The following is a 25,755-nucleotide window of genomic DNA, read 5'->3' on the forward strand; positions in this document are numbered from 1 at the left end:
GCATGCTTTTCTTAGCGTGTTTAGTGTATGGGAACCAAGAGGTATGTTCCTTCTGAAATCTGTTCCTGGTTCTGTTCTTCCTTCCCTGTCTTAGCTGTGGCCGCTCTTGTGTCATTCTCTGCTTTATCCCTTCCCTGTAGGCTCCTCATCCCAATTCTTTCTGTCTACCTGCCTTTACTCTGAACCATATCTTTATCCCAGGTTTGAAATTGAAATTTGAGGGGTTCACCTATACTTCTAAAACTCATTAGGTAATGCTGGGCTATCAGAGTGACACACTCTGGGTGTCCTGTTTCTAACTCCCAGAGAGACCCAGCTCACATGGGGCCTAGTGTAAGCCAGCCTGATGACAGGTGAGAAGCCACCTGGCCATTGCCTTTATAACACCTTCCTCTGGTCATGTAGGGGCTGTCTATCTCTTTCTCAGTGGGTAGTGCCTGCCTTCTTGGGGATATGGTGGCCCTGACAGGAACCAGAAAGCCACTATGTACAGTCAGTGAAGTAAGCACCTGTAAACACTCATCCTTTAGCAGTCATGAACTCTTTACACATGTGTGAATTGGGCAGATTTGTAGATTAAGCAGATCACTTTCTTATTTTGAAATTATTTGGTTTCAATCTACAGTTGAACTTTTTTTCTCTTTTTTCTTTTCTTTTTTTAAAGATTATATTTATTTATTTGACAGAGAGGGAACACAAGCAGGGGGAGTGGGAGAGGGAGAAGCAGACTCCCCACCGAGCAGGGAGCCCGACTCGGGACTCGATCCCAGGACCCTGGGATCATGACCTGAGCTGAAGGCAGACGCTTAACGACTGAGCCACCCAGGTGCCCTCTTTTTTCTTTTTTTAAATGTTTTATTCATGAGAGTCAGAGAGAGAGAGAGAGAGAGAGGCAGAGGTAGAGGGAGGAGCGGGCTCGATGCGGGACTCGATCCCAGGACCCTGGGATCACGACCTGAGCCGAAGGCAGACGCTAAACCATCTGAGCCACCCAGGCGCCCCTGCAGTTGAAGTTTCTGATACCTCTTCAGTACGTCTTCCTGCTAGTGCTTTGTCACATGATGACAGACTCCTCATCCTGTGACTGGTGTCTTGGCTGCTGTAGCAGATCATTTAAGTGTTTCACCTGTGAAGTACGTGAGGGCTCTGACCAGCCTTCTGCTATGCTAAAACTGCTTTCATTTGCTTTGCTTTATATCTTGCAGCCATTTCTCTGCTGTATTGAAAATAGTCTATACCAGAATCGTAACAAACCTGGAAGGTTGGGGGGGATGGCAAGCACACTGGCCTGAGGGATCCCGTCATGTCCCTTGTGGCTACCTAGCCTGGTGAAACAGTGGGACGAAGGGGGGGTGGTGCTTTGTGACTCCAGGTGGGGCAAGCAAAAGTCAGACCTTGAGCAGACCTTTCTCAGCAGAAAGTGCCCTGAAGAAAAAGGAGAGCTGGCCTGATGGCAAGAGATTTCCAAGGTGGCTTTTTTGTTTTTTGTTTTTTGTTTTTTCAGAGGGATGAGCATGTGAATTGTATTTTGTGAATCTGAGGGGAGTAGCAGGTGGGAAAAAGAAAATGGGTGTCCAGCAGCCTGATTCCACTCACATCCCCATGTGCCCTGGTACCATTTACTCCACCCTCGTGAAGCTCATTGTCTCCTCTGAAGTGGGGCTGGTCGTTCTTAAGCCTTAGAAGCTCCCAGTGTGGTCTAATAATGTTTGTCACAGTGATAATAGGAAGAAGCCTTGGGACTTATGGATGTCCAAGAATGAGGGAGAAGAGGGCAGGTGAATGGTCATACAGCCCTGTGGGAGGCAGGTGGTGGCAGCAGGGTCAGTTGCCTTCACAGACGCTGAGTTCCTTTTGCCGAAACAGCATAGATGTCAGTGAGAGGGGCCTGCCTGGGGGTGGGGTGGGAGAGGAGGTGGGGAGCGTCCGATGGGTGGAGATGGGAGACATACCAGACGTTATTAATCCCCTTCCCTGGGTCCCAAGCCCTAACACTGCTTATTTTTAGAGCTTAAATCTTAAAAATAGTTGGGATGTAAATAACCACTTTGAAAAGCTTTGTTCCGGTCTTAGTACGATGCAGAGTTCCTCAGTGCAGGGCCTTGATAGCTTTCAGAAGCAACTTTAACACAGCCACACTGTAAAGAAAACCAGTCCAGGCACACAGCATTACCTTCCTTCAAGAGGACTTGGCAGTGTCCATGGGCAGTGTGGGAAAGAGTGATTTGGGTAGCATATTTTGGGGAGCTCACATCCCAGAAATTGGGGTGCTCAGGGGCTCCAGGTCCCTGAGCCATTGGGTTTGGTGAGAGGGTCTGAGAAGGCCCACAGTGGAGGTCAGAGCAGGGCCTTAGAGCACCTTCTGGAGCAGGTGGGACGGGTGGGCCATGTGGTGCCCTCTGGAGAGGAGAGAGTTAAGGCTCTGGGCCTGGGTGGAGCCCAGAAGCTTTTGGGACACCTGAACTGTAGGGTGGAGGTGGACATGTTGGGAGGAGGGAGAAATGCCTTTGCCTGGAGAATGGAGGTATGGGGGGAATGGGGTGTGAGATGGACAGGATAGTGTCCTGGCCTTGGGAGCCTGGGGCACCCAGCTGACTTCCAAGGGAAGTCTATGGTTGGCCTCCTCATCTGCAGATGCAGGGTGTCTAGGCTTCCCTGGGCGGTGCCATATTCTCTGTGAACTGGGTAACTGCAGAGCCTGTCCAGTTGCTGCTTTTACGGCTACAAGAACAGGGTTACCGAATTTTGTTGGCTTATAATTGAATAGATCTTACAGGGAAATTATGGGGTATCTGTGGGGTGAGTCCTTTGAAATTTTTAGTATGTTTGTCTTTTCAAAACACAACTTTGGCATCAAGTGAAAGCCATGTGGGCCATGATGTGTCGGGAGGACTCCATTCAGGAGCCTTTGCTCAGACTAGCACTTGCCACGGGAAACCCTTTGCTGAAAACATTGGTGTAACCCCCTTTAAGTCTTGGCCATGTGAAAAATATCTGTTGTCCATTGGCTTTGTTAGAAATTTGAAAATATTTATTAATTCTGTCCTGGGTTTAGTCATCCTATCTTCTTAGACGCCTCTGGGCTAAGAGAGTTTCTCAGACTTTTCTTGTTTTTGGTGACCTCAGCAGTTTTGAGAACTGGTCATGAGTGTTGTGGGAAATCCCTTAGTTGTGATTTATCTGGAGTTTTTTCATGGTTGGCCTGGGGCAATGGGTTTGAGGAGGACCATAGATGAAAAGTACCCTTCTTACCACACCGTATCAACACCACATGCCATCAGTTTGACTTTTCACTGTGATGTTGACCTTAATCACCTGGTTGAGGTGGCATCTGTCTCCACTGTAAAGTTAGTCTGTCCCCTCTTTCTATGCTGGACTCCTTGGAAGGAAGTCACCACATGTAGCCCACACCCCCTCCTCAAGAGCAAAGCAGCTACACAAATTATTTGGGATTCTTCTGCCTGGGTAATTTGTGTCTTCACCCCCTGGATGATCTTTTACTCATGTTTGAGTTTGTAATGCCATTGAACATTAGAAAATAGTAGTTTACAGAGTTACAGAGACCTTTGAAATACTGACACATTGCATTATTCAATATGACAAAATCAGATTAGTTAATGTCTGACCTCTTGGGCTCATGGCTATAAACACAAATTTTCCAAAGTTTTATATTTTGTTTGTTGGAAGCTTGGACTTTATCATTGGCAACAAATAGTGGTAGTTGTTCCCGAAGAAACAGGCTTTCCTTTAACCCTTTTGGGGAAAATGTCTGCCAAAGTCTGAATAACCACAGTGTGTCAGTCCTTCCTTCAAGCCTTGTGAGTGCTCACGCACATGCTTTTCTTCTGGATGGCTGTCCTGCTTCGGTACGCAGGAGAAGTGTTTTATCTTGTCACAGAATATTAAAAAGACATGTGCTCAAGGGTTGAAGTTTAATAAAGTAGTAGCTTGTACTTTATCCAGGGCTTTGCCTACAGCATGGTGTCACTGCATACTGGCAGTTTGGCACTACTGTCCTAACTTGGTGTAAAAGACCATTGTCTCAGTGTTACAACACGACCTGGTAGAGCCCAGGGCAATGCAGAGGAGCTTAGGTGGGCTGGGAATAGGCTTTCTAGAGTGGGCAAAGACAAGGACGTCCATCAGGGCTGTGTGCTCACATCTCAGGCAGCAGTGGTTAATGGCCTGCTGGAGGCAGACAATAGAAGGAAGAGAAGCCTTCATTGTGAGATCTTGTCCCCAGGGACCTCTGACTGCAGGGCGGGTGGCTAGATGAGTCAATTCAGAACTAAATTATAGCTGCAAAGGTGATGGGGGCTGTTCTGATTGTGCATCATGTTCCATGAGAATGGGGGAAAGAGCTGGGGCTGTTGTCTGTGAACTAGGTGCACGTTTTATGCCTTTACATTTTACAACATCCCCTGGAGGTCAGTGGAATCCCATTCTGCAGATGAAGGAACTGAGGTTCATTGAGGTTTGGTGACTGGGTGGAGTCCTCACAGCTGCAGAGGTATGACTAGCCTCCCATGGTCCTACTGTACTCAGAGCAGCAGGAGCAGATCTGGTGGGGGTGGGGGACACTGGTGCTATGCTGGAAGGGCAAGTTGGGATTTGTCAGGGGAAGGTGGGGGAGGATCCAGCAGTTTGAAAGACAGATTTTTAGAAAGGGGCAGTAAATTTTCAGGCAAAGCAAGTACTTTCCATTTATCACAGAAGTATGTAGTTGCTGCAAGCTGGAAAGTAATGTTTGTTTCTGGTGTGTAGTTTTCATCTGCACACAGGTGACTTTCTCTTGCTGTGAGTTGGTGAGGGAGCTGGCATCCCAGGAAGTGTGTTTGGGTTCATGTGATGTAGGAAGTCCCTTCATGCCACAGAGTGCTCCTGGGTTCTCTTTGTGTTCCTCCCTGGAGGAAGGTTGGTCTGGCATGTGGGTATGGTGACCAGACGAAGGAGGCTAGCGTTGGTGCTATGGCATTCGGGGTCCCATGGTCCTTTTTCTCATATTCTCCCAGGCCCCGGGCCCTTCAGGAGTCTGGATTCCAGAGTGCTGAAACCCCACCCAGCTTTCTTGGGCAGGCGGCAGCCCATGTGTAGCTGTTTCTCAGTCAAGTCCAAGAACCACATCCGTGTTTTCACACTGTCATCTCTTTCTCACCTCGGGGACTTGGCATGTGGATGCTGCTGGCTGTCCAGGATCCTAAGAATAAATAAAAACATTTTCCTCTTTAATTTAGTCCAAAAATGGTATTTGATAACCTGAGTTAGAGGTGTCAGAGTTGACAGTCATGTGGAATGCATTCTCTCCCACCCTCTGACTGCTGCTTTTTCTGGGGTGCCATTGAGCCCTCTGTAGGCCACGGGCACCCAGCTGATCTGACCCATGGTGGAGGCCTGGGTCCCATTGCAGTGCAGGGTACACATGGCAGCCCTTGGTGTCCCAGAGTTGGGCAGGATTGCCAAGAGTCCACAGAAGCCTGGGCCTAGTGTGAGCCCAGATTATCTGCAGGCCATAGGTGTGTGACCTCAAGAAGTCATGCCTTTCAGACTGTTTCCTCACTTGTAGAGTGGAGTGAGGATCAGGCGGTTGGGAGGATTACACAGAAGTGTGCATCTTGGTGTTTGGCACAGAGATGGCCCTTGTAAAGGGTCTCCAAATGTCTTGGGTGATTTTTTCCAAACCCAAGTTACATCAGCCTTTCAGTTCTATGATTGTGGTCATTTGTAACAAGTGCCCATTTCCAAATTTCTGAGCAGAGCATACTGAATTGGATTTAGCCTTTCTGGTGTTATCAGATGTTAGCTGGACATGTTGGCTGCTGGCAGGGTTAAGCTACTGTGACCTCCTTGGGTGGATGCTGGCCCTAAAGGCTGCCCCATTGCCATTTGGTGTTGGGGCCTTTATGTGGGGTCACAGCTAATTTCTCTGGCCCAGGGAGTGCTCTATTTCACCCATCCTCACCTTGTCTCTACAGCCTTTGGTGACTCTGCACGCTTCTGAAACTGACCCCTGTTGTTTGAGTTGGAGTGAAGTCCTCTGGGCCTCCCTGGACAGGCTGTGACTTCCAGGGGGCTCCTGTGTTCCTAGAAGGAGCCCCAGCAGGACAGGCTGAGTGCTTCCTGGCCTTGCTGACAACACAGGGCTCTTCTGCTCTGGCCATGTGCCTTGGGACTGCCCTCTTCTGTGCTGGGGGCCCTGGAGGGGGGATGGGCTCTCAGGGCCAGAGTCTGGCCACAGGCGCTCCTTCTCATGTGAGATGTTCAGTGGTAGCTATGGCAGGGTATGCCGTAATGGATTCCCAGAGTGATAGTTGGACCTTAAGTCTCCATGAAGAATGATGGCTGGGTTTCAAAAATCTCATCCCCAGCTGCTCACCTCCATGGCCTCTGTGGCCAAGAAGCAAAATGTGTTCTGACTTCCCAGCCCCTACAAAGCAGGCTCAGGGCTTTTCTCTTGACATCCCAGCCAACAGAGTGTCAAGTTACAGGGCTGGGAGAGGTGGTAATGGATGCCAAGAAGGGAGTCCAGGGAGTTGAAGAGGGGCTGAAGGCAGGCAGGAAGCAGGTGGGCTCCAGGGTCCTGGAGGTCTGGGGAGGGGACCAGGCCCCTGTCCGTGCCTACCATCCCCTGGGGCAGGCAAGTCTTCAGCTTTGGGGGACAGCCTGGGTCTGTGTGCAGCAGAGCTCCCTTTCTAATCACACCAAGTGTCCTTTAGTGACGGCTCCCCGTGGGAAAGGAGGGGGTGGTAGTAAGGGGTCCTAGTGAGCAGCTCCCATATCCAGATGGCCATGAAAGATCCCAGAGGTATGTGCAGGGGCCAGTGAGATGTTCCCAGGTGGTAGAACTAACCTGGGAAGTTGTGGTAACCATCTTTCTCTCTTGTAGGGCTTTTCTGGAAGTGTTTCTGGAATGGGGATGCTCATTAGATTAAAAGCATGCGGAATTGCTTTCTGGCTTTGATTCACACCACTCAGTGTAATGCTTGAGGCTGTGGTGGCTCCCAGACACACAGATGGCCCCCTCCTCTCCTGTGGGACCCTCTGTTCACTTCCTTTCTTTTTTGAGCAGCTCTGGTCTCGGGCCTTTCTGGAGCTGTGCTTCTGTATCCTCTCAAGTCTGCATTTGCCATGGCCATCCCTCATGCACAGAGAACTGCTGGTCCTTTCGGGGGGCTTCGAGGTTCAGCTGGGGTGGTTGCTTGGGTAAACTGTTTCTTTCCCATGTTCTTTCTCTCTGCTTTGTCCCAGGGTAATTTCTAGAGTGGGTCTCCTTGCTGGGGACAGCCTGAGAAATATGGAGTTACAGTGGTGTAGGATAGTTCCCTGGGGGCAGAGCTGGGCTGTCAGCCCTGCTAGCTTAGTGGTTTAAAGTGATGATGTATTGGTGTAGCATTGTCTGTCCTGTCTGCTGGTCGGATGGTCCTAGCTGGACGCTGCTTCTTAGACTCTCATCCTTGCATTCCTTTTTCAACCAGGCTGGATGTTCCCAGTGGCTTTGTCACTCACGTAAGATGGCTAGGCCCATCTCTGTGTGTCTTTGACCTTTTTTCCATACAGCTAACTTGACATCCTCAACACAGTGTGAGACCCCACCGGAGCACGCCTTCTCAGGGCTCAAGCGGAAACTGCAAGGCTTCTGTGACCTTGCCTCAAAAGCTTGTAGCATTGCTTCCTCTGCATTCCTGTAGTTCACAGAGTGAGCCATAAAACCAGCCCAGGTTCTGGGGACAGGACTGAATGGATGTGTGAACATGGAGAGGTATGGGCGGTCTCATCAGGGTGTAGTGTGGTGGTCTTCTGTACATGATTTTGTTGACTGTATTAGGGCTCCTTCTTAACATCCACCACAGTTCTGACTCATAGGTTAGGAGTTGCACTTCAAGGACCTATTGCTTGAAAAGACAGACGTAATGACACAGAATGTAGAAATCCTTTCCCCCCCCACTTTTTTTTTAAGATTTTATTCATTTGTGAGAGAGAGAGAGAGACAGAGCACGAGAGGGAGGAGGGTCAGAGGGAGGAGAAGACTCCCCGCCAAGCAGGAAGCCCGATGTGGGACTCGATCCCGGGACTCCAGGATCATGACCTGAGCCGAAGGCAGTCGCCCAACCAACTGAGCCACCCAGGCGCCCCCCCCTTTTTATTTATTTATTTGACAGAGAGAGACACAGTGAGAGAGGGAACACAAGCAGGGGGAGTGGGAGAGGGAGAAGCAGGTTGCCCGCCAAGCAGGGAGCCTGATGCGGGGCTCAATCCCAGGACCCCGGGATCATAACCTGAGCTGAAGGCAGACGCTTAACGACTGAGCCACCCAGGCGCCCCTCCCCCCCCTTTTAAGATTTTATTTATTTGACAGAGAGACAGTGAGAGGGAACACAAGCAGGGGGAGCAGGAAAGGGAGAAGCAGGCTTCCTGCAGAGCAGGGAGCCTGATGCGGGGCTCGATCCCAGGACCCCAGGATCATGACCTGAGCCGAAGACAGACGCTTAACGACTGAGCCACCCAAGGACCCCTAGAAATCCCTTTTTTAAGAGAGAGAGAGCGTGCCCGAGCAAGTGGGGGTCAGAGAAGGGCAGAAGGAGAGAGAATTTTAAGCAGGCTCCACACTCAGCACAGAGCTGGACGCGGGGCTCAGTCTCACGATCCTGAAATCATGACCTGAGGTGAAATCAAGAGTCAGCTGCTTAACTGACTGAGCCACCCAGGTGCCCCTTCAGAAATCCTTTTAAGTGAATTTGCACATCCTTTAGCAATGTGCCATCTGCACGTGGAAAAAGCTCACCACATGTGCAAAGTGATCAGTCAGTCTCTACAGGCATCACTGGATTCCTCATGAACTCACAGATCCCAGCCTGGAACCAGGTGCTTAGGAAAAGGAAGAGGTGGGTATGTCCACCGGCCATGTTGCCTGAGCACCCACTGTGCCAGGTCCTGCTTCAGCTGCTGGGACAGAGCAGTTCATAAAACAGATACATTCTTGCCCTCCCTGGTTTTGAGAATATTAAAATATTAACCCACAATGGCCAGTTCTCTGCTCTGTGCCAGGCTTGCATTCATGGCAAGCATCTCTTTACTGTTTTAGGAAAGATTGGGACCTGAACCTCCCTGATGGTCTTCTAGGGTGTGCAGGCCTCCTCAGCACTGAGGTCATACTCACCAGCAATCCTGAGGGGCAGCAGGGCAGGAATTCCTATCCTGGTGTAGGAGGCACAAAGAGGGGAATGTCTTGCCATGGGCTTTTCACTTACAAGAGACAGAACCAAGTGAATTTCAGATGGCTTTGTGGGGGAAGCCCCCAGTGTGCAGGCTTGGTTCATAGTGCCTACTTATGTGAGCTTTCGTGAGCATAGCCACAGGCTTTGGAGGGGGCCCTGTGGCCTGTCCCCCGTTCCCAGCCAGTGTGGCACCAGGGGAAAATTCCTGCCCATCTGGCTCTCGGGAAGTGGGTGGCATCATCCCCTTTCCTGGGGCTGTAGTGTCACATCAGGGCTGGGCCCCTCTTGTCCAGCCCCAGCTTGGGTGGGGGAACCTGCCTGACAAACAGGCAATGACAGTGTCACCCTGGGAGGCTGTGGGGTGGTGCGTTGACCCAGTAGAAAGGTGAAGGTACTTTCCTTGGACTAGTTTGCTAGAGTGAGGGTGAATAAGCTGGTTGCTGGCAAGGAAGCCTCTGCTCAGGCCTGTGCTGCCCTTCAGTGGAACCCCAGAATTCTGCCCTGAATTCCTCCCCCCCATGATGGACAGTACTAGGCATAGCTAAAAAGGCTTCCTCAGGCATGCATGTTGTGGGGGTGTTCCCCATGAGTTCACTAGAGGAGTGCTGATCATGCTCCCAGGGCCAGCATGCCAGGACCAGGCCAGCCAGGGACCTTTCTGAGGGCACATGGTTTTAAAGTTGTGTCTTGAAGTGTGAGTTGGGGCTTACATGGGGGCCTCAGGAGTGTGGTGGAGGGACATTCATTCCATGGAGTGACCCATAGTGAAGGCAGGAGGAACCCAGGCAGGATGTATCTGTGAGTAGGAGCCTGAGGTACAGGGGCTGGGAGCTGGAAAAGCCAGTTGATCGGCTTGGCCTGGGAGGTGTGAATGGGCTCCAGTGGAGGAACACACTGGGGGAGGGTCTGGTGGAGCCAAGGTGAGTGTTTGCAGGAATGGGTGAGGCTGGTGCTTGGTCTAGCAGTGTCCCCCACTCCACCCTTAAACACTGCTAGTAAGTAGTTACCTGTCTCTCCCCACCCAGCCAGGCCCAACAGATAAGGGGAAGAGAGAGGGTTCTGGCAGGGAATGGTTGTGGCTTGCCATACCAGTCTCCTCAGGCTGGCCCTGAGGCCTCATTGGGCCTACAGTCCTCTTTAGCTTCCCTAGCGTGTGCAAGAATCTTGGGGATTGGGGTTCTGGGGTGGCTCGGTCAGTTGAGCGTCTGCCTTTGGCTCGGGTCATGATCTCTTGGGATCCTGGGGTCAGCCCTCACATTGGGCTCCCTGTTCAGGGGAGAGTCTGCTTCTTCCTCTGCCCTTCCCCACTGCTTGTGCTCTTTCTCAAATAAATAAATAAAATCTTAAAAAAAAAAAAAAGAATCTTGGGGATCTTATGAAATGCAGTCTTTGATGGAGCAGGTCTGTGGGGTAGCAAGATGCTGCATTTCTTCAAGCTCCAGTAAAATAAAGCTTTCCCTGCTGTTCAGTGAGCCAAGGCAAGTGGTGGTCCATTCCCACCTGTGGATATGCCCTATTGCCCCTCACCTTCTGGTTTGGGGTCTGTCCCTCCTGATGGATCCTGAGAACAGAACTGCCTTTTATCCAGGGATTTATCCCTACTGCTTGGCACAGCACCTGCTTTCTTAGTAGGTTTTCAGCAAATACGAGTGAGTGAGTGAACAAGTGTGGACGAAGTGTCCCTTTCCCATACATCAGGCAAGCCCTTTCAGAGAACAGCAAAGGTTACAGCTGCCAAGAACGATGGTTTCTCTGTTCTCTTGATGAGGCCGTTTCCCCTGGAATGGACTGGGAGGACACTAAATTTTTACTTTGCACACACTGCTGGTTGGTGAGCAGTTGGGATCGTAGCCTGGTGCTGTGAACATGGGGTCTGTCATTGAGTTAAGATTATATAATCTCTGCCTTCCCTCTAGGAAACTTGATGAAAGTTCCAAGCAAGTGACAGAACTTTTGTGTTTAGCCAGGGCTGGCATACAGGGGAGGAGGTGATGAGACCGTTTTTGTTGATAAAAGCATGGTCTGTTTCCAGGGATTTTCATAGGTCACATAAAATCTCTTTTGATCATAATATTTTACGCAAGAGTCCCCAAGATGGGCAGGATGGGCTTATTGGATTTGCCTTGAAATCATGTAGCTTCCAAATAAACTTGGTGCCCACGTGCCCACCATGGACTGAAGCAAGAAAGCAGTGTACCTGACCACAGTGCTATCCCCCTGGCATGTTGGGCTAGATTTCCTCTGCTTTTGTCCTTCTGCCTAAATGGTTTTATAATTTAGAACAATTTTTTTTTAAAGAATGCCCATAGTAATTTTAGCCTGTGTCAGATGGGGTGTTCTTTCTCCTGAATTAAAAGAACTCCCCGTGAAAGTACTGAGAAGACTTTTGAAGCACCTTTACTTTAAAAATTGAGCTTAGGAAAGTTTTCCATGTGGGCAGCTAGAGGGGCTGGTGGCCTCTCTGTGTTTGGAAGAGGTGGCCCTGGCCCCTGTAATACACCAACAGTTCCTTGTGGTTCTGGTGCCACATAGGAAGTACCTGCAGCTGGGCAGCCCCAGGGTAAGCTGGGTGCCTCCATTTTCTGACAGCACCTGAACCCTACCTCACTTCTCAAAATGAAGGCTGTGTGTCACAAACCGGTTAGAACTGGCTGTTGCCATGGTTTTCATGTTGGAAGGCACAGTTAAAGGGTCACATGACGAAGGAGGGAAATGCCTTTGTCACGTGACTTTTTGGTGACTGATTAGCATACAGGAAATTCACTCCCTGCTGGCTGCTGGGATGCTGAGTGATCATTGATGGGGGTGGGGATGACGTCATCTTTTGGATGAGTTATTGATTACTCTCAGGCCAAGATGAGACCTGGGAGTGCTGTGGTCAGAGTAGCCATCTCAGGAAGCTTCAGCCTCCAGATGGTCTCGGTCCCTCAGCCTGCCCTCTTCCCTCAGGCAGATTTGAGTTTTGTTAGACTTCTCAACCTTCAGAAAAAGTGCATGCCCTCAGTAAGATGATAAAAAGTGATCACCATCGTCTCCGTGCACTCTTGCTCAGGATATGCCTGCAGTCTGCAGTTCTAGACATGGTTCTGCCTGGGCTGCTGCTCTGTCTGCATGCAGCCACCTGGGAGCTCACCTGGGCTGGGACCAGTGGCTACAGCTCGTGTGCTGGGGCCTTGCACTACCCCTCAATATCTGTGTCTGTATCCAGAAAACCTGGATAGTTGGAGCCCTGAGGTCACCTTGAAAGTTGATCTTGGGCAGAGTGGGCAGTTAGCAGGGAGACATACAGAATGAGTGGTGGTTCCCAAATTGCATTGGTCTTTGGTTTGGTGAGGCCTGAATGTGACATCCTGGGTTACTTTATAAATAGCCAGCTAGTTTCTGGACTTGAGAATGTAGATTAATCACTCCACTGAGGAGACTGTATATCTTGAAATGGCACCTTTTCGTCCAGGCCCCTGATCTCTTGTGAAGAGTTCGACCAACAGCTGCACTGGTTAAATCAAATCAAGGTTAGGAGTATTGAGGTGTAGCCACCATGTGGCTCTTTAGGAGAGATGGAAGAGCCCTGGTTGGGGGGAAAGTTCCAGGGGCAAACATGAACCCTCAGCATTTGGTCCTCAGTACCCATCCTTGCCTAAAGACAGAGCTCATTCCAGGAATGGAAAAGGCAGTTGAGTGGGCTATTAAAACTAGTTCTCCATCTACAACTCTGTCCCTGCTTTGCTGGGGTCTAGTAGGAGGAGTGGGACAACTAGAGCTCTTTCTCCCAGTTAACTTTATCGAGTTTGTTCACTGGGTCACAGTGCCACCTGGTGGGTTTGTTTGGTTCTCTGCTGGTTTTCCTACTGATGAAAAGGATCCTAATTCTTCAACACAAGTGGAGGCCAGGTCTTAAGGGAAAGTTTACATTGGGCCCTCAGCAAACAGCTGCTTGGTTGGGGGCAAAGCACTGTCTCTGGGACCTTGTATGTAGGGTCAGCAACACAGTAGAAGCTCAGCGTCACACACAGGAGCCCTGACAAGGGGCCAAGAAAGACCCTGCCTCAGCCCCAGGATCCTGGTTTTTGTTGTTGTTCTTTTGAGATTTTGTTTATTTTGAGAGCGAGAGACCGCGCCCACATGCATGCCTGTGCAAGCAGTGAGGGGGCAGAGGGAGAGAATCTCCAGCAGGCTCCGCGCTGAGCATGGAGCCCTACATAGGGCTCAGTCTCATCACCCCGAGATCACGACCTGAGCTGAGATCAAGAGTCGGCACTTAACCAACTGAGCCACCCAGGCGCCCCTCAAGCTGAGCATTTTTATTGGACACTGAGCCACATGGTAGAGAAGGGAGCTGCGGTATTTTCCAAAACGGCCATATCACACTTGAACACAGGTGTCCTCAGCCCTGGGTATACAGAGGTGGGCACCAAGAATAGTCCTGGCTAGGGGCCTAGCTGTGGGTTTGGGTGCCTCTTGGTGAGTACAGTGAGAGAAGGCAGTTTGGGTGTATGGTAGGGAGAACGCCCAAAGAGAGAGGCTAGGGAGAGTGAGTGGGGCAGCCATGCTCTCCACCTCCTTGCTGGGACTGTCTAAATCTGGGATCTGTGGTGTGTGCGTGCCAGACCCTGGGGAACAGTGTCTGGCAGAGCGTCTGGGCACTCTGGTAACAACCTGCTTTCCCTGCTCCACAGTGACATGAAGTCTGAGAGAAGAGCCCCCTCTCCTGATGTGATTGTGCTCTCTGACAATGAGCAGCCTGCAAGCCCAAGGGTGAATGGGCTGACGAAGGAGGCCTTGAAGGAGACCAGTACCGAGGCCCTCATGGTGAGCCTTGTCCCCATGTTGGGGGATGACCCTGCCCGACAATATCCCCCAATGGTGATGGTGGGGCCTGTGCTCCCCGGCTGTGGCTCTCCCTTTCAACCCTTGTTCTCTTGCCCTTGCAGAAAAGCAGTCCTGAAGAACGAGAAAGGATGATTAAGCAACTGAAAGAAGAGTTACGATTAGAAGAAGCAAAACTCGTTTTATTAAAAAAGTTGCGGCAGAGTCAAATACAAAAGGAAACTACCGCCCAGAAGGTGTGTGTGTGTCCATTCTCTCCTCAAGAGTCAGCAGGAGCCAGTTAAAACAGGAGACGGAAATCCAAACTTATTACCTTGGCCCACCTCAGTGCCAGGAACAGGAGCAGCTGGTCACAGGCAGACAAGTTTCCTCAGGGGCATAAGGGTCAAGGTCTGAAATGGAAATTTGAATTACAGATTTTGCAAAAAGGAAGTCAGAGTAAGAGGATATTACAGTGCGTTTTGGTTTAGAATATTCTCGATCTGAGTATGTAAAACTTGTAGATTGGAAGCATCAAGAAAACAGATGTCTTAGAAGCTGCTGGAAGTTCTGGGTTAGGAGTTCTTTCCCAAACCCATTTACAGAGAGGCCTCCTGTTCTGTGGGTGGGCCATGCTGGCCATCAGGGGCTACCATGGTTTTGTGGATAGATTCCCTAATGCTGCAGGGGCATGCCGCAGTGCTGCCCAGGCCCCAGAGTCTCTGTTCCTGGGGCTCCTCCTCCTGTCTCCCCTGGTGTCTGAGGCTCCTTTTGCTGCTTCTAAATGCAGGTTACTGTGTAGACCAAGGTCTGGTTTGTTTTGTTGGGTTTTTTAAAGCTACCCTTCCTTTTACTTTAACCACTATCTCAGTAAACCAGAAAGTAAATGTGTCTTGGGCAGTATGAGCTGACAGAGTATATAGAACACAAGTCCCCTTAAGGGAGCAGGACAGGAGGATACTCATTGGTCTCACTTAGGGCTTTGCTTGAGCTCTCACTTGAACATATGTCAATAAGTGGACATGGCCTGGCATCTATTAATCTCTTAGTGGACAGAGTCTGCCTATTACTTGTTTCCTTTCCAGTTGTTTAAGACTCAGTGGAGTGAACCAAGTTTGTCCTTGTCCCTTACCTAGTGGAATATGTTACTTTAAGAAGTGCCTGGACTTGGTGTTTGTCACCAAGGTTGGGATTAATCTTTTCAGGCCTGGGGTCCTTTGCCTCAGTCACCGTCACTAGCCCTTCACATAACCCTGGAAGGCAAAACCTGCTCTTGAACCATAATGTGATGTCAAGCATCCCCAGGGGTGAGGGGTGCTGGAAAATCTCTCCTCTGCCCATTTCAAGCGAGTCAATTCCTGCTACAGACTTTAGCAGGATGGAAGCAGAACCTTAGAGCCTGATGCCTTTGGAAGAGGAAGAAAACCAACCTTCCTCTGTCTGGATTGGGTGTGAGGGGAGTGGGGCTGACGACTCCCTCATCTCTCACATGTCCTGCTCTCTTACAGCCCACAGGCTCTGCTGGGAGTGCCGTGACCACCCCTCCCCCGCTTGTGCGGGGCACCCAGAACATTCCTTCTGGCAAGCCATCCCTTCAGGTCAGTGTTCCCTCTGTGTTAGGCTCCTGAGCAGTCCTGATCCAGTTCCTGTGAAAGGCTGCCCATTCCATATGATTAGATTGGAGTGAGGCCCAAACTTACTTAGGCCACTGTTGACATCATGAACAAATCATGCCAGTGCTGAGAGGTTTCCTCCTTTGACTGCTCCTAGCAAAATCGGAGAGAGAACCAAGATTTAGGCAGGCCAGGTTCCTTTTCATTTCGACACTCCCAAGTTTGTGGGACCCAGCAGGACCTCCTACCCACAGGATGAGATGGCCAGAGCTCCCACTCCCAGACACAAGACTAAGGTCTGAACAGGGGCCCACCTTCCCTCAAACAAGCCTGTGCCCTCACCTCAGACCAGCAAGAAAGTGGCACCCAGCCCGGGTTAGCTGGACTTCTGCTGTGGTAGGGGTCGTGTGGGTGAAAATGTGCTACCTTGTTGGTGGAATTCACTCCTGAGTGAGTCCAGTCTGCATGGCTATTGTTGTAATCCATGTTCTTTGTTCTTTTGTGCTTAGAGTAAATAGACATTTTAGTGCCCCCCCCCCCTTTAAACAAGTATGTACTTTACAAAACAGCAAACCTGTTTGTTTAAAAAAAAAAAAAAGCCATTTAAAATCTGGGGTTTGGTGCTGTTGACAGACCTCTTCAACAAGAATGCCTGGCAGTGTCATCCCACCACCCCTGGTCCGCGGCGGGCAGCAGGTGTCCTCGAAGCTGGGGCCACAGGCGAGCTCACAGGTCGTCATGCCCCCACTCGTCAGGGGGGCTCAGGTGAGCAGGGTATGCTTGTGGGGTGTTAGAATGTGTCCAGGCTACTCCAACCAGCCACCTCACAAAGAACCCTTCCTGGTCATCAGGTTGGGGATTATGGGGCCCACCCCTTCCCTCCTTCCATTGTTCCTCTCATCATCTTTTTATTTATTTTATTTTATTTTTTTTTTTATTTTTTTTAGAATGGAAGAGAGAGTGCGTGTGTGGGGAGGTATCCATACAGTGGAATGTTATTCAGCCTTAAAACTGTTTGTTTTTTGGGGTTTTGTTTTGTTTGTTTGTTTGTTTGTTTTTGAGAGAGAGTGCAGTGGGGGGACAGATGGAGAGAGAGAGAAAATCCTAAAGCTCCATGCCCAGTGTAAAGCCCGACGTGGGGCTCAGTCTTACGACTCTGATATCATCACCTGAGCCGAAATCAAGAGTTGGACACTTACCCAACTGAGCCACCCAGGCGCCCCATCCCTCTCACCATCTTGTCCCCTGTCCCACCCCACAGCAAATCCACAACATCAGACAACATTCCAGCACGGGGCCGCCGCCGCTCCTCTTGGCTCCCCGGGCATCTGTGCCCAGTGTGCAAATTCAGGGACAGAGGATCATCCAGCAGGGCCTCATCCGCGTCGCCAATGTCCCCAACACCAGTCTGCTTGTCAACATCCCACAGGTGAGGGCTGTGCTGATGTAATCTAACCCCACCCCCGACCCACACACACATCAAGGGTGCCCAGTCCTAAGGCATAGTCAGGTCTCCAGAGTGGTATGGTGTGACCTGCCTGCTCCCTCAGAGCCAGGCAAGGCCTTGGGTGCCCCATGGGGGTTTGGACTGGAGCTCTTCCGGGCCTGTCGCGGTATAAAAGTCATGGGCTGGAGTCCTATGTTAAGAACTGTGGTCTAGCAGAGGTGGATAGGTATTGAGAAGGGGAGAGGTGCAGACCTGAGCTGAAGGGTTGGGGGGCGTGTGGGACCCAGCATGTTTTGGGGGATGGATGAGGCCTGGAGATGGCTGGGATGGGGGAGTGGGGCACCAGAGCCTTCCCTACCCTCCTCCCTGTCCATGAGCACATGAAGGGAGCATGTCTGCAAATGTCCTCACAGCACCAGCACATCTATTCTTAGCCATGAGTCCTTTCACCTCTGTACAGAGCCTCTGAGATGGGGTGGGTCTGTTCCCACCCAGGAGAGGCAGGAAGATGGGACTGGGTGAGTGGCCAGGCTAGAAGCAAGAGCTTTATTGACAGATAAAATTATTGGGTCTGCAGGGGCTTTTGCTGATGGGTGTATTAGCTTCTCTTATTCCTCTGGCATGGTACATTTTTGTCTGCCTCCCTCAGATAAGAGCCTGACCAGCAGGGTTCTGAGGAGCATCCCTGCCTTCTAAAGTCAGGCCAGGCCAAGGTACTGTGATGGCTGGTGTCCTCTGTGTTGGGAGACCTGTTCAGCTCTGGAGACCCTCTGTGAGGATGGGGGTCCTAGGAAACCATTCTGGGCTCCCTGAGTCCTATGATGTGTTGTGTGCAAGTTGTCAGGTGTGTGTGTTTTCCTGGGGGTGGCATATGCTGCTTTCCTTAGATTTTCAGAAGGGTCCTCAACCCTACAAAAGTGCACTGGTGGGATCAGCTCTGGGTTTTGGGGAAAGCACTTGACAGGGTTGGGGGCTGGGTGAACTAGAGCAAGGAGACAATGGAGCATTGGCCACTGGGGTCCAGATGAAGACAAGAAAGTAGTATAGGAGCACCAAAAATCAGGGGAGAAGGGGCGGACAGGAGTTGGTCCAAAAGCTGTTCTCCCCTATAACCCCAATGAGGACACATGAGGTAAGTAAAACGTTAGAGTCTCCAGACAACCACATACAAAGGTGCTCATGAAGGAAATGCCACCAGTGCTGTAGTGATCTGCTGTCATACCCCTGTGAAGAAGGCAGCCATCTAGACCTGTGCTGGGAGGAAGGCTGCTAGGCCATAGTGATGGGACAGTGGCCAGGGTGCCTGAGCGGGGTTGCCCACTGTCCTGATCGTGGTAATGGCTATGGCTTCAGAGGTGTCCTCATGTGACAAAACACAGAATACAGATTGTAAATTTGTGTAGTTGTTGGATATTAGCTAAACCTCAACAAGTATGTTTTACAAGATTGGTCATTTCATACGGTGATGAGTTTAATGTTGCTTTGCCTGTTGGCTTGCTGATGTCAGGCAGCTCGGAGTTACTACCTTAAAGACTCATTAGTGCAGCCAACAGTGCCATCCTGGACTGGGATCAGGCACCCCCAGCACCCTGACCAGGTTGTTATCTCCCAAAAGCCTTCCCCAGCGTCGCTGAAAGGGACGACAGCCACCTCTGCTCAGGCCAACTCCACCCCCACCAGCGTGGCCTCTGTGGTCACTTCTGCTGATTCTCCAGCTAGCCGTCAGGCAGCTGCCAAGCTTGCGCTGCGCAAACAGCTGGAGAAGACGCTGCTTGAAATCCCCCCTCCCAAGCCCCCTGCCCCGGAGATGAACTTCCTACCAAGCGCTGCCAACAACGAATTCATCTACCTGGTTGGCCTGGAGGAAGTGGTGCAGAACCTGCTAGAGACCCAAGGTGAGTGGCCTTGGGGCCATTTTCATCTCTTGCCACTGAAGTTTCTCTTACATAGGTTATTTTCAATGCCTGCTGCATGATGAGAGCTGTCTGGGGTGGAGCATCTTATGGATGACCTTTTGTTATTAGTCCTGCTTTCTGTGAGGCTTAACTTTTTGCTTATTTGTTTTAGTTTTTACATTCATTCATTCATTGAGAGCACAAGCGTTTGTGAGAAGTGGAAGTGGCAGTGGCTGGGGACCGGGTGGGGGGGGTGGGGGGGGCGGGCAGGAGGGGGCAGATCTTAAGCAGACTTAATGCTCTGAGCATACCCAACACTGGGCTCAGTCTCATGATCCTGAGATCATGATCTGAACCAGAATCAAGAGTTGTACACTTAACACTTAAGCAACTGAGCCACCCAGGTGCCCCATTAGTTTTTACATTTTTGAAAATATTTATTATTGGAGTATAGTCGCCATATGTTGTTACATTAGTTTCAGGTGTATGATATAGTGATTTAACAATTTTATAGGTCATTAAGTGTTCACCACAATAAATGTGGTCCCCATCTATCACCTTAGATAACTTCTTAAACATATCACAGTCACCTTTCTTCTTTTGTTGGGGCCTCTTCTGAGAGCTGGGCCCTGGGGAAGCCCAAGGCCCTGCACACATGATCTGAGGGGGTTGCTGCTCTCTAACATCGGGGCAGGCAGAGAGGGATGAGAAGGAACGTTTGCAGGAGGCTGACAGGCTTTGCTTCCAGATGGGTCTCTCCAGCTAGAACTTCCCAGAGCCTTGAGTACTCTGAGCCCTGAAGGTAGGAAAGGGACACGCATGCCTGGACCAGACTCATTTTATCACCCTCCTTGGTAACAGTTTGGAAAGCACGACTTGCATGTTAGGAGGTTTTAGGGATAAAAAGGGCATACATAGGGTCGCGATCAAAAGTAACACTGGAAATGGAGGTGGGAAGCCAGGTTGAGGGGCCTCCACCAGACGATTTGAAGATGTTTCTGCTCTGAGATTGAGTTTGTGGTGATATTATTTGGGTAGCCAGCCTGAATCCTCTCCCTGCATGATCTCAGCAGATGCTCAGAGCTGAGGAGGAGGTGGAGCTGTAACTGGTCCAGGGCAAGGGAGGGCCTGGTAGGCTTCAGACCACATACCTCGAATTGTCCCTTGGTACATGCCAACCCCTCCCAGGGCTGCTCTTACCAGCACAGACTTGGGAGTGACAGTAATGGCGCCTGTACAGAGGAAAAGCACCCTCTGCCTGCTTGGTGTCAGGGTGTTAGAGGGAGTGCTCTCTTCCCCCTCTTTAGTCAATATATCACAGAGTATATATCATATCCTTGGATGTTGTATCCAGTTCCTCTTAGAGGTAGAGCCCTCCATACCTGGTTGGGGGCCAGACCCCGGGCAGAGGATGCCCAGCTGGTCACCTCAAATTTACTTATAGCTTCCTTACTGTACCCCACCCACCCACCCATCCAACCCCATTGCTCTTAAAAATACTCGCCAACCGCAGGGCCATATCAAGGACTGACCATGGGTCAGGCTGAGAGTGGGAGGCCACATAGGACCAATATTGACCTCTGTAAAATTGGCCATGGTGGCTTCCACTTGTCAGGGGGCCAGGCCCAGGAGGGAAGGGTGTGAGCTCTCACATGGCTTGGATGTGTCTGGATCCTTTTGGTGTCTTTATGATGGAGTGATATTGGCAAAAGAGCTGCCATGAGGCCAGTGCAGGATGGGTGGGTGGTGGGAGGCCCGTCAGGACACAGTGCCCACCCATCTGTACCTGGGTGCCCTGGGCATCTCCTCTTCCCAATCAGCCTGTCTCTATCAGGAGTCAGTATCCCTCTCGTATTGCCCAAAACAGGACCTAACTGTGGGAGGAAGCTCTGAGCCCCTTTTGAGGTGTCCCTTGATACCTCCCAGAGCCCCAGGCTGGGTGACTAAGTGCAGCCTCGTACCAGGGTCTCCACTCTGATGTTGGTCCTGCCTACTACAGGGGCCTAGAAAGAGGTACTGTGTCTTCTAGGGTTGGATGTTTGGAAGGTTATGTGCTCTTTTCACCAGGGCATGTTAGCTGTAGGTGAGGGCCTGGAGCTGGGGGCCTGGGGTGAGGGACTCCCCCAGTCCAATCCTGTACAGCCAGCCCCTCAGCATTCAGGGGCAGCTTGGGCAGCCCCAGGGCTGGAGAGAGAGGCCAAGGGTCTCTTGGCAGCAGTGTCTCTGATATTAAGAGGAAGTTAAACCCTTGAATACTCTAGACACAAAAAAGATAGTTACAAAATGCAAAAAGTGCCCCTTACTTCACTCTCCTTTTTTTTTAAGATTTTATTTACTTATTTATTTTAGAGAAAGGGTGTGAGAATGAGCGAGCAGGAGGAGGAGTAGAGGGAGAGGGACAAGCAGACTCCGCCCTGAGTGTAGAGCCCAATGCAGGGCTCAATCTGACAACCCCGAGATCATGACCTGAGCCGAAATCAAGAGTCGGACGCCTAACTGACCGGGCCGCCCAGGCACCCCCTCCTTACTTCACTTTCTTTTTTTTTTTTTTTTTTTAAAGATTTTATTTATTTATTCATGAGAGAGACAGAGGGAGAAGCAGGCTCCCAAGGAGCAGGGAGCCCGATGCGGGACTTGATCCCAGGACCCAGGGATCATGACCTGAGCCGAAGGCAGACGCTCAACCGTCTGAGCCACCCAGGCGCCCCTTTTACTTCACTTTCAATGACAAAAAGAATATTGATCCCATGCCTGAGCATGTACTTTAGTTGGCTTCCCCAGTCACCCTTCCTATGGCCAACTGAGGGGAATGCAGTGTTCCCATTTCTCAGACAAGTGGGCCAAGGACCCAAAGCAGTTATGTGCCCTCATCTGGGCAGCACATGTGAGTCCTGGCCCTGCCACGACTGGCATGTGACTCTGCAAGTCACTTCATCTCCTCAGCCTTGGTTTCCTCCTCAAGATAACAGGGTGGGGTGCCCTGTTAGGAGGTTATTGTGAGAATCGAACACCTTTGTATGCACAAGACACTGGGTATGACACTTGTCAGCAGGAGCACTTGCTGGATAATTCAGTCCTTAGTTGACTCGCCCACTAGCAAGGATGCCTATCACAGTGAGGTGGGACCTGGAGGGTTACTTCCTCTTCACTGTGAGGAGGTGTGGGAGGGTAGGAAAGGCAGTCGGGAGGAGCCAATCTGAGATACTTTTGTTCTTTTTAAGATTTTATTTATTTATTTGAGAAAGAGACTCCCCTGCTGAGCGGGGAGGCCGACCTGGGGCTTGATCCCAGGACCCTGGGATCATGACCTGAGCTGAAGGCAGACACCTAGCCAACTGAGAAGCCCAGGCACACTAGAGAGCACTAAGGTTCTTGAGAGTTGGTACCCAGTGCACCTAATCCATGGCATTTCCCAAAGCTGCTTACCTTCTATCAGCAAACCTTTCCCAAAGCCCAAGGCTGGCCTAGTGTCCACACACAGTTGGCACCAATACATGTGTGCCAAACAATGTCTTAGAATTTGGCTTCCTGATGCCAGCTGGGCCATATAATCCAGGGCAATGCTCCAGATCTGTCACATGTCCTCATCCTGTCCTGGGATGGTAGGGGCTCTGACTCTGGGGCATCCTATTCCTATGACATGAGTCCACCTACCTCTCCCTGCAGCGGGCAGGATGTCGGCCGCTGCTGTTCTGTCCCGGGAGCCCTACATGTGTGCGCAGTGCAAGACGGACTTCACGTGCCGTTGGCGGGAGGAGAAGGGTGGTGCCATCATGTGCGAGAACTGCATGGCATCCAACCAGAAGAAGGCACTCAAGGTAGAGCACACGAGCCGGCTGAAGGCTGCTTTTGTGAAGGCTCTGCAGCAAGAGCAGGAGATTGAGCAGCGTCTCCTGCAACAGGGTGCCGCCCCCGCACAGGCCAAGGCTGAGCCTGCCACTGCCCCACACCCCGCGCTAAAGCAGGTGAGAGTCCTTGGGGAGCCAAAGCTGCGGCCCTGTGGCCTGGGAACGTGGGCTGGGCGGCCTCACCTTCTAGGAGAGGGGGCCTTGTTGCGTTGGCAGGGAGTTGTTGCTAGCAAGCAAGATGTTCTGACGTTCTGTCCCACACTGGGCAGTCATCTGCCTGGTTGTTAACTGTGTGTCTAAATTGCATTTAATGGTGGCCTTTGGTGGTGAAAATACTAATTTGCAGTTTCTTTAGATTTTGTAGCTTTCACGTGCAGTGTTCCGGCTGACAAGTACTTCTTGTCTAAAAGGACTTTTCTGAAAGCCACATTGAGATGCAAAAGGGGCATTTGGAAGAAATGTTCTAGCTAAATTGAGAGAAGCAAGTTTGAAATCAAGTTTTTTGGCTGCTTTTTTTAATGCTTTGCTTTCCCACCCCATGTAGACCCAAAGCACCCCGTTGGCAATTTTTTGTGTCCTCGGAAGTCATTTGTAATTCACTAATAAACACATCTTCTCAAGATCCTTATATAGTGGGGGGCTGTACTGCCCTCGGGAAGCGGCCCATCCCGTGGGGACTAGGCCTCGTGTGGCCACAGCTGCTGCCCTTTGGTCACTCTAGGTCACCCTAGGCCGTCTGTGGATGGTGCTGACGTCGATTTCAACCCCCCCCCCCCATTTGTATAGGTCATAAAACCCCGGCGTAAGTTGGCGTTCCGCTCAGGAGAGGCCCGCGACTGGAGTAACGGGGCTGTGCTACAGGTCAGAACTGCGGTGCCGGGAGCCCCTGCACCGCACCACCAACCAGCCCTCACGCCCCAGACCGTGACCACGTCAGTCGCCGACTGTCACGCTGCCTGTGTCTATCTGTCTCTCTCTCTCTCCCTCCCTCCTTCCCCTCCCCCCTTGGTGTAACTTACCTGGTCTCCTGATTTTGGACTTTAGGGACCCTGTGTGGGTGGGAAGAGGTCGGCCAGAGCACGGAGAGGCTGCGCTGAGCGTCTCGCCCTCTGTCACCCCCTTCCCCACATGAGCCATCACACCCTCTCTCCACTGTAGGCCTCCAGCCAGCTGTCCCGGGGCTCGGCCACAACGCCCCGTGGTGTCCTGCACACGTTCAGCCAGTCACCCAAACTGCAGAATACAGCCTCAGCCACAGCCCTTGTCAGCAGGACCGGCAGACATTCCGAGAGAGCTGTGAGCACCGGCAAGGGCAACGCCTCCACCAACTGGAAGAAGGCACCCCTGAGTACAGGTGAGCCGCCCCCACACGGTGAGGTCCATCCCTTCCTTGCTTTTATCTAGGACTTGCACACATACAAGTGAACAGAAATGGTGCATAGAGTCCTGAAACCCCAGACCTGTTCCCTGAGAGCAGCTGCTTTTGACTCTTCAGCTTGATCTCTGTTCACCAAATAGGATACTCCGAACAAGTGGTAGCCTTGGGTAGATACTAATTTCCATCCTTTGTACGCTCTGTACCCACACTCTTAGCTCTTGACCCAAAATGTTGGGCAAACCCAGTTTAGGTGTAGTCTCTCTCTGTCCCTCTCCCCCCCCCCCCACACACACACATACACAATCCAGTAGACACCTGTCAGCACAGACACTTATCTTGCCAATTCTGGGCCCCCCCACCCCTTCCTGCCATAGGGAACACCTGTTTTGCTGTTATGTTGTACCTTTTTCTGGTGCACTAACTTAATTTCTTGTTCACCCAGATAGTGTTCTTCATTCCCTGCTCTGTGGGACACTCTTCCCACCCTCTGACTTAGGTCAGGTGGTGCAAAGTGTAAACCAGGAACAAGACGGTGGGGAGGTGGATAAGGGTAAGATCCCTGAGGCAGGGGCTAAGATTTTAACTAGGGTGGGTGGCAGAGGATTCTGAGAAAATCACATTTGAGGAACAACTCAGCAGAGGGGGATACCCTCAGGTGAGCGTTCCCTAGTCTGCCACAGTCCCATCATCCCTGGGTCAATGCCCACACCACTTTCCCTGTTTTTAATTATTTATGTGCCGGCATTAAGGTAATAGTTAAATATTTGTTTCCATCAAAAACAGGAAAGTGAAAGGTAGGCACAAAGGGCTGAGAGAAGGAGACAGGTGAGCACTTTCACTATGGGAGCCAGTGCCCCTCCCTGCCCCCCACCCAAGTTTGCTGTATCCCTGCAGAAAAAAGGAGGTGACATCATGAGAGTCCTCTCCCTAGGCAGAACTGGGAAAGCCAGGCTGGCTGTGCAAACAAAACACGGGAGTCAGCCGTGTGTGCAGCTGACCATAGAGTTAGAAATGTGGCCAAGAATCAGAGCCTTCCACCGGGTGAAGCTCAGGAGAGGGAGTACATTTTTCTGTTTGCAAAAGAATCTGAGTAGCCTAGAGAGCATTTGTAAATGTAAGCAGGCAGAGAGGCTTTTGTGCAGCATGTGTAAGATGCAGCTAAGAATTCATAGCTGTTTGAAAATTGCTTTTATGGGAAATTTGGAAGTATACAAAATCAGATACAGGTGTGTGCATGTGTACACAGTGGTAGCAGACATGAAAATCTTGCGTTAAAGTCTTTGAAAGGGAATATGAAGGAATAAGTAGTTGCTATGTTCAGCAGTAGAACTAGAGGTAAATGTGTAGTAGCTTAAAAGCAGCATTTCCCAAGAGTTCTACCAGCACTCCAGGTTACCCTTGGTTTCTGGGCAGGACCCAGTCAGGTTTCTCTTTAGTATGTAGAGAGGTTTCCCTATTGCATTTGACCTCAGAACACTTGTTCCACAAAATGTAGTAACCTCCACCAAAAATACTCTTGGGGTAACACGGTGATGGGGGCAGGGGACAGGGCAGTC

General features: G+C 50.8%; 1 protein-coding gene across 5 annotated transcripts in view; it reads left to right on the forward strand.

Moving 5' to 3' along the window:
* The window catches only part of GATAD2A (GATA zinc finger domain containing 2A), a 104,493-nt gene that overhangs the window by 74,829 nt on the left and 3,909 nt on the right, over nucleotides 1-25,755 (forward strand). For 4 of the 5 annotated variants that reach the window (XM_027587855.2, XM_027587854.2, XM_027587856.1 and 1 more), the window contains 9 exons: nucleotides 13,889-14,021; nucleotides 14,144-14,275; nucleotides 15,527-15,616; nucleotides 16,265-16,396; nucleotides 16,893-17,060; nucleotides 18,694-18,973; nucleotides 22,640-22,938; nucleotides 23,608-23,682; nucleotides 23,980-24,175. In XM_027587855.2, coding sequence (XP_027443656.1) covers nucleotides 13,889-14,021; nucleotides 14,144-14,275; nucleotides 15,527-15,616; nucleotides 16,265-16,396; nucleotides 16,893-17,060; nucleotides 18,694-18,973; nucleotides 22,640-22,938; nucleotides 23,608-23,682; nucleotides 23,980-24,175 — 1,505 coding nt within the window. The remainder of the gene's footprint in view (nucleotides 1-13,888; nucleotides 14,022-14,143; nucleotides 14,276-15,526; nucleotides 15,617-16,264; nucleotides 16,397-16,892; nucleotides 17,061-18,693; nucleotides 18,974-22,639; nucleotides 22,939-23,607; nucleotides 23,683-23,979; nucleotides 24,176-25,755) is intronic. The other variant, XM_027587858.2, reaches the window with a different exon arrangement.

This window comes from Zalophus californianus, chromosome 1 (genome assembly GCF_009762305.2).
Source record: "Zalophus californianus isolate mZalCal1 chromosome 1, mZalCal1.pri.v2, whole genome shotgun sequence".
In the NCBI taxonomy this organism is placed as follows: domain Eukaryota; kingdom Metazoa; phylum Chordata; class Mammalia; order Carnivora; family Otariidae; genus Zalophus; species Zalophus californianus.